Below are 13,995 nucleotides of genomic sequence, written 5' to 3'. Positions count from 1 at the left end.
CCCCCTGGCGGGCATGCCGGGTGGATCCTGGTCAGGCACATGCAGGAGTCTGTCTGTTTGCCTCCCCGCTTCTCATTTCAGAAAAATTTAAAAAAACAAAGAGCATATACTACTTCCACATGTAAAAAGTGATAAGAGTCTTTTTTTATGAAGTTCAAAGTGATTGTGTATCTTGGAGGGGAATTATTCCAAGACTGCTAGTATTTCTCTGGCTTTGTAACCATCCCCTCCCTCCTTTGCTAATAAACTGCCAGCTCTATAAACTGAAGCAACAAACTAGGCTTGTAGAGGATATCCTCAAGCCTGTGCCTAACTCGTTCTGCAGCCACCTTCCTTCTGAAACATGAAACCCCAGCAAAGTGCATGTCTTCCTGCCCTCTACTAAGGTCCCGGCTGCCTGCTGACATTGCTCACAGAGCTGGAATAAACAGAGGGCAGAATGGGGAAGACAGGTGCCACCTCACTTTGGCATACTGACATGATCCTCTCCACCAGCCCCTTTACCTGATCAGCTCCTGCTCATCCCTCAGCTCTTTACTCATTTCATTCTGGAAATGTGAGGCCACTGGGCTGTGAAGCATCACCTCTAAGTGCTCACTGCAGGCTGCCTTCCCCTAAGCCAGCACTCAAGCCCTGTTGTGACGGTGGGACCTCCATCTGCACCCACTACTTAATTCCAAGAGCAAGGACTCTGTCTTGTTCATCCCCGTTCCACAATCTGAGAGAGCTTGACTGGGAGAATGAGGATGCATGAGACAAGGAAAGGACTTTTAAGAATGTTTCTATTTCCAGTTAACTCCCATTTCTGGAAATAGTTTTTCTTCCAACATATTAAAATTGTAATCGCTTCTCAACAACTAGCAGCACAAAATAGGATCTACTCAAGCAATCATGGACTGAGTACAAGCTGTGATGTACTTGGAATGGGTGTTCTTAGAATGGCTGTGCATATAACTGTACAACCATCAGGGCCCTTACAATGCTGTATATACCACCTCACCCACCATTAAACAGGGAACTTTGTGGAGCTGGTCCTGGGGCCTCTGGTCTTCTCTTTCTGCCTGCCACAGACTAGGTGGTCAACACCCAATTAAAGCTTTTCATAGAAAATGGTTTCACATTTGATAAAGCCACAGCCTTTACAGAAAGGTTCATATGTTGATTGAGCTTTTCAATTCACCTTAACCTAACAACACACTAACGTTAAACTCATGACTGCAAATCTAGCCCTTCAAATAATGATGCTGTATCAGGAAACATAAAGTTACCTCTGACAAGACAAATGCACAGGCCAGAGGAGGAAAGTGTAGTGATCAGGAATTTTGTCTTTTGCCACAGTTTTCTGTGTACCAAGAATAGAATATTTTTCAAGATATAGTTAAGTCATGCATTATAGCTAAAAGTGGAAAGTTAACAAATAAAATATTTATGATTTAAGACCTCTATTTCTCTGCTGATTTTAATGTTTAAAGCAAAATCTGTCCAAGTACAGTACCTTTCTTCACCATTTGCAATGCAATCTGGGTGACTGTCAGGAAATAGACACCAGTTTGGAATATTCTAATCAAATCCACAGTGCCTCCATACATGAACATGTTTAAGTTAAGGCTCCCCAAGCAGGAAGCCAATCAGACAGGAAGTGAAAGAAAGGGCTGCCTTGAAGCAATTTAAATATAATATTTTCATGTAATGATAACCTGAAAAATGGAGACTAAAGCAAAACCTCTCAAAGGTCCAACAGAAAAAAAAAAGTTGTAAAACAGCTAAAGACAATATGTATATGTTTTCAGAAAAAGTAAGTTGCAAGTAAGTTCCAAGTACTCTACTAAGGTTTTTTGTTTTGTTTTATTTTGGGGGGATTAGAATGACAATCTATACGTGAACCATAATTAATTTCATAGTTTTAGTTTGAAGACACATAAAGCATTTCTCACGTCCACGTCCTGCAGAATTCTAGAGTTCAGGCTCTTGGTTTCTTTGGTTACTTTAGGCTTTAGTTATTGACAAGTCTTAAGTAGCTTTCAACCAAATTTCGTTGTTAGGTTTCATTTGGCCTCAAAATTCCTATGGTCTAAATCTCTATTTCTCATTTGGTAATATTTCCAGACCTCATGTTAAACATGCATCCCATTTTCTGGCCTGTATCCATACCAGTTTAATGACCCCCAAAACCATTAAAATTCCTTATATATATTGCCAAAATAAGCAGACCCTCTAAATGGTATAAAATTCTCATTTTTTCACATCAATATGTTACAGCTTTTTTCAGGTTTCAGAACCACTCCCTAACCACCAGCATTTCAGTCTCATCTCTTTCAGAGATAATGGGTGTGTCCATAAAGTCATGGTGCACTTTTGACTGGTCACAGGAAAGCAACAAAAGACAATAGAAATGTGAAATCTGCACCAAATAAAAGGAAAACTCTCCCAGTTTCATACCTATTCAGTGCAGTTCAATGTGGGCTCATGCACAGATTTTTCAGGGCTCCTTAGGTAGCTATCCTATATAGCCTCTACAGACTCGTCACTTACTGATGGCCTACCATCAAGTAGGCCTTTGAGGGTTTCTCCATCAAACTGCCGGTTTCCTTCAACTGCTTATCCCACGGAGTAATGTTATTCCTATGTGGTGGCACTTTGTTATAAACACGCCAATATTCACATTGCACTTTGGTCACAGATTCGAATCTAGAGAGCCACAGAACACACTGAACTTTCCCTTGTACCGTCCACATCTCAACTGGCATGGCCATGGGCTGCTCCGCTGTATACACGGTGTTATGTCATCATCTGTGCATGCGCACATGCTGCCACATAATCCTACAGAAACTGGGAGGGTTTTCCTTTTATTTGGTGCAGATTTCACATTTCTATCGTCTTTTGTTGCTTTCCTGTGACTGGTAAAAAGTGCACCATGACTTTACAGACACACTGTATTTTTTTATGTTATACCAAAGTTAACAGGAAATCCACATCTTAATTTTTTTAAAATAAAGAATTTAAGCAATTTTCTTTTTGCTTTTCTATTTGAATTTTATTATTACTAAAAAATGTTATCCATTCCAAATAACCATTTCTTAGGCGTTCAGAAAGACCATAGACAAATGCATGGGTAGTAAATGTTTAAAATGCTGACCATGCTATGCTTTAAAAATGTACTCTATCTGAGGATTTCTGAATAATCAACTCCTAGTTGTTAAACAGTGCAGAAACTTTAAAGAATTTAATTGACCTTTCTCTTTACTAATTGCCATGGGGTCACATCAGAACTTCAACAATTTATAGACTCCTTCCCTAACCTCCCTACTCCCAATCTTTGTGTTTAAGGTAAAATTCCTGCCATTGCACATCAAAGAGTTTTTAAAAATCAGTCTTTCCTTTTTGTTTATGAATTATATTGGGAAACAGTTACATAATGGTTGTGATGTATACCCCAGGTCTCTGCCTACTATCTGCCCCATATATTGACAAAGTTTCCAGAATTACTTTTACTTTGTAGCTTTCCTGTTCTAGAACCCAGCTTCCAGTAGTGGTCTGCTTATTCAGATTCCCTTCCTTGGCCATTGTTCTATCCCAACCAGCCCTTTACCTTTGCTAATTTTATTCCTTTTCTCCACCCCTCCCCCACTGCCAACACAAACAGACATACCAGGAATGCACCCCCTCAAGCTGGCTGATGGGAATCCTATCTGCCTGGCTAGGCTCAGAAGTTCTGCTGGGTCTAGGTCACAACAAGATTTTAGCTTCTGAGAAATCTGGTCCATTTGCTCACAGCCACAACACTTAGCATTTAATTGGTTTTATTTTTATTTATTTATTTATTTATTTATTTATATATTTTTCTGAAGCTGGAAACAGGGAGAGACAGTCAGACAGACTCCCGCATGCGCCCGACCAGGATCCACCCGGCACGCCCACCAGGGGCAACGCTCTGCCCACCAGGGGGCGATGCTCTGCCCCTCCGGGGCGTCGCTCTGCTGCGACCAGAGCCACTCTAGCGCCTGGGGCAGAGGCCAAGGAGCCATCCCCAGCGCCTGGGCCATCTTTGCTCCAATGGAGTTTTGGCTGCGGGAGGGGAAGAGAGAGACAGAGAGGAAGGAGGGGGGGGGTGGGGGGTGGAGAAGCAAATGGGTGCTTCTCCTATGTGCCCTGGCCGGGAATCAAACCTGGGTCCCCCACACGCCAGGCCAACGCTCTACCGCTGAGCCAACCGGCCAGGGCCTTAATTGGTTTTAATATAAAACGAAACTACATATCAAGTTTGTTTCCAAACTTTCAATGAGCTCCCCTTAAGCATATGACTTGTCTATAATGGTTGTTTCCCTCAAGGTGATTACAGCCATGGAGAGCTTGTGATATTCCTTTGAAATTTTCAGCATTTTTTTATTGTGGTAAAATGCACATCATATAACATGTAGCATCCCAATTATTTTTAAAGGCAAAGTTCACTGACACTGAGTCCATTCACACTGTTGTGCAGCCGTCACCAATGCCCAGCTCCGGAGCTCTTTGGGACACCACTGTCACAGTCTACAGGAGGCAGAGAGACAACTGCCAGTTAGTTTTTAATGATAAAAATCTAGTTTTAACTCACAGAATTGGATGCCTAAAAAAAGGGGGGGGGAATATCACTGTATATTTATTATATTTTAATAACACTGATTATAAAAGCAAAATAAGGAGGGATGTAGTGGGAGTGGGCTGGGGACAAGTGGGGCCAGACCACAAGTGCACAGGCATGGGCAGAGGAGGGACAGGGATTTTATGGGAAGTTATAGGAACCCTTGAAGAGGGTGAAGAGAGTAGTGACATTCACTCACGCATTGCCAACATTTTTGAGCACTTATATTTTCGGCACTGTGCCAGCCACTGGAATTGGTTAGACATATGTCTCACAAAGTTCATTCTGAATGCATTACGGATGGCTGAGAGGGTGAAGCTAGTGGTTTTTGCCATCATCCAGGTAAAAAGTACAAAATTAAGGCAGCAGCAGAGGCGATGGAGAGCATTATCTGTGGTTAATAGGGCCACCACAAAATCACCGATTCCTTCATTTCATTCTTACTTTTAAATCACTCCAACCAGTGGCTAGGTACATTAATTTGTTATGCAGCACACCAAACAAGCCTCATGGAAGATCTTTCAATAACAAAGAACCCGTGGTACATACAAATAATAACATAAATTGAGCATGTGTTGTGTTTAAGACACTATGGTAAAAATGGTCTAATTAGAGCAGTATCATTTTGGTAGAATATTTATGGGCAGCTGATTTGCTGCAAGGCTTTTTGTAGATGAAACTGGAGATGACCTGAATGTTTACCCATACAGAAATGATTAAATAAATTGTAGGAAACTATACAGTGAAATACCATGCACTGGATCTATACGTAGTAACCCAGAATGATTTCGAAATGCACTGTTAAGTAAAACACGAATTGCAGAATGTATTATGAAGGATGATTGCATTGATGTAAAAATATTAAGTTGTTTGTATATGTAAACATCTCTATAAATACAGAGAAAAGGGTGAGGAGGTTTGGGGATGAAAGTGAAGGAAACCTTCAGTTGGTCCATATTGCAATAGGAATGTAGCTGTGCATTCCTTCTATAGAAAAACCAAGTTTTATAGGGGATATACCAAGTGAGTAGATTGTATTACATCACAGGCTCATAGTTCTTACATGAAACCTTTATTGGTAATAGAAATCATATAATATGCTCATAATAATGGCTAAGACTATATAAGTGTGTGTGTGCATGCACCTGTGTATCTTTTAAATTTGCCAATTTATTTTTAGACTGTTTTTTTTAAAAATGACTGATAGTTATCTATATCAGAGGACATTTGAGATGAGACCATACTGGCTATTGCAAAGGGTTTCTCCTTAAGTTACAAGAAAACCATTTAAGAGAAATATGAATATATGTAATTTATTCTCACTTAATTACAAAACCCACAGAACACAGAAAAATTCATTACAAGTGAGCTAATCAAATTACAACAATCTTTGATCTTTTAGTTCAAAACACACTAGGATAGCATGCAAGAGGTACTCTCCTGTTTTTAGAATTGTATTTGAAGTGCATGCTCATTCCACAGAGGTCGTTTGGACACGATGGACACTGCCCAAGTCTACTCTCTAGCTGTCTGCGCTCATTCAAGAATTTTGTTTTCTTGGTTTTCAAATTAATATCTCTGAAGAATACTAGCTAGAAAACTGGTCAAAGAGTGATGAAGACTTCTTATTTGTTTATTTTGAATTTTATACAGAATGTTTTCAAATGCTATTAACACAAGCCCAGTTAGCAACTATTGCTCAGTGACAGTTGAAAAATTAACTCAAGGAACTCACATAGCATTTGTAGGTGTGAATGAGTGAGGGTCGCCCCAGAGGATGCCCTGGGGAGCTGAGGGTCAGGAGCCTCATGAAGAATGTCTTGATAAGAAGTGTAAACTATTTGTAATTTGCTGACTGTGAGGAAAGTCAGAGTATTAAGAAGCCTTGTGACGCCAACAGCTACAGGAGCTGAAAATGCACATGATACATCGGGTAACACGTGGGAACAGGATTCTAGTAGTTTATGACCCCAAGTAACTTCTAGGAGTGACTCCTATCACAAATGCAAAAAAATGCCACAGAAAGAGGGGACAAGTGTCTTTAAAGCGCCAACAGGGGAACTATAAAAATGTGAATAGGAAGAAGACAGAAATAACAAAGTTTATTATCATACCCTCTAAAAGTTCCTACTTGGAATGGACTGAACTGAGCAGGACATCAGATAAGCAGGTAAGGCAGGCAGGCTGCCCTCCACACAAATTAGAAAAATGCAACTCTTTTTCCTGGTTTTCCTATGTTTTAGCCTTATTAATCCCATTTGGCTAAGCAGCCTCGAGCACTGAACAACCTATACAATTCAAGAAAATTACTTGTTAGTACTTTAGTTACAGAGTGAGTGATGTAAACCTATATGTTTGAACTGAATATTCAAAGGAAAGAATAGGTAAGTTGGTCAAGAGACAGGTAGTCACAGCAAATCACTTGTTAAATAATCTGAGCTGAGGACTTTAAGGGGCTGCATCAGAAAAAAAGATGATTTATGCCTTGGTCATTATTTCTGCCAAGAGATGAGAAGTCAGACACAATAACCCATAAAAGAATGAGATATTAACACCATATACAATTAACATTGCTTTTCTATATCTGCATACAGGGACTGCCTACTTCTACTTCTCTAAACCTATCAGTCATAAAGGCCTCAGAGGCACATCTCTGTAGCAGAGCTGTTCTTACAGAAGGAATGAGGTGGCTGGAACTTCCACTGAGAGCAAGTGAAGTGACTTTTCCTCTTTGTCCTGAGTCCACCCCTCTCCCCACCCAGTTCCTCTAGCGAGCCCATGTGTTTTAATTATATTCAAATGTAAAGCATGAAAAACAGTTTGACAACTCCATGAGTCCACTGAGATACTTGCAATTTCCTTGTTGGTTTACTCTCCACTCACCTCTACACCTGCCCCACTTCAGTAGTAGTGCCCAAAAATCCCAGAAGCAATGAATACGTAAATGTTTAGGAAGCTTGAGGATACCATGAGAGCAACAGCATGAAATCTGGCCCTTTCATTCCAGTAAAGAAAAAACTGACTGGATTGCCTAGAAAGTATCTCAGTGCCCACTAAGAAAGCTGTGGACACTGCTGTCCCGGCTCTGCTTACCCTGGGAGAAGGGGGAGGGACATAACATGACAATATCTACGTGGCCAAGAGGAACGCTGGGTGGGGAGGGCCTCACCCACCTGCGGGGACAGAAGTTGGGGGAAGAGCAGGGTGGTGGAGAGAAGGGCTGCTGACCCCTGGCTTTGGTTACTCAGCTTGAGGACCTACATCTGGAAGGTGTCCCCAGCATCAAAGAGGTTATAAGTGTCACAGGTTTCAACAGGTCACAGCAGCCCCTCTCCTTTCCTTTTCAGATGATTAAAATCCTTCCTTAAGTTACTTGAAATACTGAAGATTCCCTCTGGAAGAGGCCTTTCTCGTCAAGGAAAAGCCAGCGTTGCTTACCTCAATAATGTAGAGGACCACGTTCTTATAGAAGCAGTACAGTATGCACTTGGTCACCCGGTTGTAGCTCCAGGCTCCGTGAACCAGCAGGAGCTTCTGTAAGTAGGAAAACTGAAGAAAGAAAATAAAGGTCAGAGAAACCCATCATTTAGGAATGAAGGTTGTAAAATGTCCTTGGAGAAAATGAAAGGTAAGGTAATATAGGTAAAACCAGTCACTTAGAAAAGTAAGGGCCAAACTTATCGTCCCAGTGAGAAGAGCTAAAATCTCTCTAATCTACATAATTAAATTTCTCCCAAATATGCAGCTGGACTTCTAATTATTCTCATGAAATTCACTTCTGTAAATGTTTCTAATGGGTCTTATTTATTAAAAGAAGGTGACCAGCTGAACTCGAAGAAAAGTACAGTATGAATCAGACACCTCAAATCATAGGCTTTATAGTGACAGCAGGAGCAAGGGATAATGTCACTCATGCAACAGTATCCTTTTATAAAGGGACACACATATATACACGACATATTTCCACTGTCGGCCTGCAGGTTAAAAACAGCTGCAGACAGAGACTCACAGACACACATGGACACACAGTCACATAGGGACACAAAGAGAGAGACACTCAGAAATGCACACACCCTCGGCCTCAACTACTATACCTATTTTGTTCCCCCTTTTTGCCAACTACTATAGAGCACCTCTTGTTAAAGTGCTATGCAGTTGGGAAAAACAAACAAACAAGAGGCAACTAACATACTAAGCTGAGAGTAAGTAATGTAATGGCTTGTACAGTTTGAAATATCCAGCAATATCCTAATATTCCCATAAAACCCAAATACTGTCTTCTCAGACTCAGCCTCCTAGCCTGGCGTGGACTTTTGTGTCCTATTCCACCAGGGTACCAGAAAGTGAGCACTAAGCTGGAGGGAAGGAAATGAGTTGTTGTTTGGTTTGTGGACTGTGCTGGTGTGGATATACTGTTAGGAACAATCCTGTTTAAATTTACGGTGTCTATACATTCAATAAGCCTCATACCCATGCTCAGTTTCCCCTTGGTTGTCTTGAACTAAAACCTTAATCTCTTGTTCTGAGTCATAGGGCAGTCTACAAGCTCAAACTCCATGACTCATAATCAGGCTGTACTGATGATGTTCATAAATATTAGAAATTCTTTTGCTATTGTAAACTTCCTATTAATTTCAGATTACTTTTAAAATTAAATATCTATAGAAAAAGACTCTGACAAAATACATTATTTTCAAGAGGGAGCCACATAATTATTTCCATTAGGACTAAGGAAGGGGACTTAATCCGATATGACATCACCTTTTAGGGAGTTCTTCCAGATGACCAGGATGAGACAGGTCCCTCATCTGCATACTCCAAAGCTAAATGGCGGCTCCACAGTGCAGGAGTAGGTGCACATGGAAAAATAAAACTGCCCATAAAGGCTCATCAAGGATGCCCAAGAGGAATGGGAATAACTAGCTAAAGCAATAGAAAGGAAGTCAGTATTGACCCAGACCCCCTGACTCTCCACTTCAATGGGAACAGAGAACATCTGCTGGCCTCATCCCTGATGCCTCAACTTTAGCGTCACAATGATTTGTTTCCAGGAAAAGAAACACAAAAAAATCCTAAATCAAAATGCTGTTTTCATGAGGCATGAGGTCGTTCAGAAAACATTAAGAAGGTAGGGGCAGAAGGTTCTCTCCTGGGGAGAAGAGGCTTCTGAGGGCTCAGGCAGCCAGCACAGGCGGCCACAGGCGAGATGGCAAGTCCGGGGACAGCTATCAGTTCCGGGAGCCGCCCACAGATAAAAGCACAGAAAGGCTGGAAAGGAGCATGCAGAGTTTTGCCTACTTCATCATTTTGCCAACAACAATTCCTTTTTTTAATTTTATTTATGTCATTTTTTTTAATTGAATTTATTGGGGTGACATTGGTTTGCAAAACTACACAGGTTGCAAGTGTACAACTCAATAAAACCTCATCTGTGTACCACATCGTGTACCAAACCCCCAAGCAGTCTCTTTCCAACCCCATTTCCATCCTGTTTGCCCACCTCCACCTAACACCCACCTCTCTTTCCCTCTGGCTATCATCACACTGCTGTCTATGTGTTTATATATATATATATATATATATATATATATATATATATATATATATATATATAAAATATATATATATATTTCCTTTTTTTACTTAATCCCTTCATCTCCTGTCATCCAAATTCCTTAAACCTTTGCCACTCTGACAGCTGTTAATCTGTTGCATCCATGTCTCTGTTTCTATTTTGTTGTCAGTTTAATTGTTCAATAGATTCCACATATAAGTGAAATTCTACGGTACTTGTCTTTCTTTGACTGGCTTATTTCACTTAGCATAATGATCTCCAGGTCCATCCATGCTGTTGCAAAAGGTAAGATTTCTTTTTTTTTTTTTTTAGATGGCTGAGTAGTATTTCACCATGTAAATGCACCACAGCTTTTTATCCACTCATAGACTGATGGACTTGGGTTGTTTCCAGATTTAGCCTATTATAAATAATGCCACGATGAACATAGGGTTGTATATATTCTTTTGAATTAGTGTTTCTGTATTCTTAGGATATATTCCAAGAAGTGGGATCACTGGGCCAAAAATCAGCTCTATTTTTAATTTTTTGAGAAGACTCCATACTGTTTTCCACAGTGGCTGCACTAGTCTATTCCCTCCAGCAGTGCAGGAGGGTTCCCTTTTCTCCACATCCTCGCCAGCACTTGTTGCTTGTTGATTTATTGATGACAGCCATTCCCACAGGTGTGAAGTATTATCTCATTGTGGTTTTAATTTGCATCTCTTTGATGGTTTGTGGAACTGGGGATTTTTTATATGTCTACTGGCCATCTGTATGCCCTCTTTGGAGAAGTGTCTATTCAGGTCCTTACTATTTTTTAATTGTGTTATTTGACTTTCTGATATTGAGTTGTATAAGTTTTTCATATATTTTTGGAAACTAATCCCATATTACAGTGTGTCCATAAAGTCATGGTGCACTTTTGACTGGTCACAGGGAAGCAACAAAGGACAATAGAAATGTGAAATCTGCACCAAATAAAAGGAAAACTCTCCCAGTTTTATACCTATTCAGTGCAGTTCGATGTGGGTTCATGCACAGATTTTTTAGGGCTCCTTAGGTAGCTATCCTGTATAGCCTCTACAACCCGTCATTTACTGATGGCCTACCAGAATGGGGTTTCTCCTCCAAACTGCCGGTTTCCTTCAACTGCTTATCCCATGGAGTAATGTTATTCCTATGTGGTGGCACTTCATTATAAATGCACCGATAGTCACGTTGCACTTTGGTCACGGATTTGAATTTAGCGAGCCACAGAACACACTGAACTTTCCTCTGTACCGTCCACATCTCGACTGGCATGGCCGTGGGTTGCTCTGCTGTATACTCGGTGTTACATCATCATCTGTGCATGCGCACATGCTGCCACATCATCCTATAGAAACTGGGAGGGTTTTCCTTTTATTTGGTGCAGATTTTACATTTCTATCGTCTTTTGTTGCTTTCCTGTGACCAGTCAAAAATGCACCATGACTTTACGGACACACTGTAGATTGATCATTGACAAATATGTTCTCCCAGTCAGTGGGTTCCTTTTTCATTTTGTTGATGTTTCTTTTGCTATACAAAAGCTTTTTAGTTTGATTTAGTCCCATTTGTTATTTTTTCCTTTGTTTTCCTTGCCCAAGGAGAAAGTGGCAAAAATATTGCCCAAAGAGAGATGCCCAAGATTCTACTGCCTATGTTTTCTTCTAAAATTTTTATGGTTTCATGACTTAAATTTAAATCCCTTATCCATTTTGAGTTTATTCTTGTGTCTGGTAGTCTAGTTTCTTTCTTTCTTTTTTTTTTTTTCTTTTTCTTTTTTTGCATGTACCTATTCAATTTTCCCAACACCATTTATTGAAGGAACTGTCTTTACTCTATTATATGCTCTTGGCTCTTTTGTCAGATATTAATTGACCATAAAAGTGTGAGCTTATTTCTGGGCTCCAAAGAATAATTCTTCAAGCTAAATTTTCTTCTGTAAATAACCCTTCAATGTACTTTCTATAAAACCCAATCAAGATGATTTAATCCACATTAAAATGAACAGATAAACCAAAGACATTTATCATTTCCACTAGGAGAAAAGGAATTCATCAAATCATGGTCTTTTTCACTCAGTAGTTATAGAGAAAGCACACTGTCAGGTGAAGAGGCTGTAAAGCAGGGAGGAATGCTGCCCTAAAATAATGGGACCTCTGCCTAATTATAAACAGGACCATGGGCAGGAGAAATGAAGACCCACAGATATAGCGGTGTTCATCAGTTGCTTTGGTGGGGGGGGGGACTATTATGCTGGAGGGGCAAGGAAACCTCTAAACAGAGTTAGAAAGCCCTGCTCCCCTCTCTACTCTTCTTTCATGCTTTTAATTTGAAGAGAGCAATTTCTCCAGATTCCACATCCTATTAGAATGCAGTTTCAATAATGCACCTTATGGAATCACCCTTCCCTAGACGTTTTAAAGAAAAAGACAAATATTTGCCTGGAACTCCTAGGAAACCTCTAAAGATCCCTTCCAGCCATATGATGCTATAACTCGAGTATTTAATAATGCTAGGGTGTATAACATCTACACTTGCTGACAGACTACAGGAAGCATGAGTCCCCCAGGCCTTGGAGTAGTTGACTCAGGAAAGTAAACGGGCAGGTGTGCTGGACTGATCCCCAAGGTCATATTCAGGTCTGGTGTTTTCTGACCCCTGGATGCTCAGACCTGAGGCAGGTCACCTGAAAGAGCACCAGTGTTCCCACCTGTAAAATCATAATTCCTTCTACCTACTTTGAGCAATTATCTTGGGGATTTATCTGAAATCAACAAAGGAACAAGATTGATTTCATGCACTTTTCAGAGACATAAGGATTTTGTAATTCCTCTCTGGGTTTGCAGAACCATGAGCTGGGAGGGAATTCGAAAGGTGATACAGTGCAGAGCCTTCCTCCGGGAAGGTGGGGCCCCAAGGATGCAGAGGATCAGCCTGCAGCCCCTTTTCAGGAAGCTCTTTTCTGTTTTACTTGTAGCCCCGATTCAGCGTAAAGAGAGAAAAAAGTCATTACTTGTGTTCATATGATTAAGATGAACACATTCTTCAAAAGACTAAACACTGGAGAAATAGGAGGGAACTCTAACCTGCAAACAAGCAGCATTTAATCAAAACATACTGCAATCAGGAGACAGGAGGAAACGTTCTGTGCTCATTGTCATGTCTAGATTTTCTGCACAATCATGTGAGCTAAATGGCCTAAGCACGTGCCCTAGGAGTCAGGAGGTTGGCTGACCCCTCACTTTTGGGCTATTGTTAAGCAGACATTTCTTTCATCCTCATGCCACCCATATAGTAACTACAGTGTATCAGGGGCCTCTGCATGGGATGCGCCATCCAGACAGGAATGGGATGAACCTGATCTAAATTCAGGAGGATGTTTGCTAGAAACCATGGGGCACTATATGTCTCAAACCCAGCTCAGGCTCTCAGCAATTCACCTCACAGCAGTGGTCCTGGGTGTTCCCTGGTCATAGCTGCAGGCAGAATGGCAGCTGCAAATCCCTCCTTTTCTCTGATCTTAGGTGCCTGATGAGAGAGTGTTCTAGAATCCCTGAAAGAGGAGAGATGCCACTATGGAAAATGTCAAGAGTGGATGTCGTGAATACAGCTGTCCTTTGGCACAGGACAGCTGAAGGAGATGCATGCACAGCAGAGGCATGATTTGAAAATAAGAGATTATCTTATCTGTCGGAATATATTTCGCCTGGATGACAGAAAGCTTGGCCAGCCCACAACTGGCCAAAAGTAACCCGCCTGGCAGGACAGGGCCTCCTCCAAACTGCACAAG

General features: G+C 40.9%; 1 protein-coding gene across 4 annotated transcripts in view; it reads right to left on the bottom strand.

Annotated features, from left to right (window-relative positions):
- Positions 1-13,995, bottom strand: part of ATP8A2 (ATPase phospholipid transporting 8A2) — a 759,627-nt gene that overhangs the window by 279,348 nt on the left and 466,284 nt on the right. For all 4 annotated transcript variants that reach the window (XM_066258319.1, XM_066258318.1, XM_066258317.1 and 1 more), the window contains exon 27: positions 8,060-8,170. In XM_066258319.1, coding sequence (XP_066114416.1) covers positions 8,060-8,170 — 111 coding nt within the window. The remainder of the gene's footprint in view (positions 1-8,059; positions 8,171-13,995) is intronic.

The sequence above is a fragment of the Saccopteryx bilineata genome, chromosome 2 (assembly GCF_036850765.1).
Source record: "Saccopteryx bilineata isolate mSacBil1 chromosome 2, mSacBil1_pri_phased_curated, whole genome shotgun sequence".
Classification (NCBI taxonomy): domain Eukaryota; kingdom Metazoa; phylum Chordata; class Mammalia; order Chiroptera; family Emballonuridae; genus Saccopteryx; species Saccopteryx bilineata.
The sequence above is the reverse complement of the archived record's forward strand: the minus strand, read 5'-3'. Positions and strand labels throughout refer to the sequence as shown.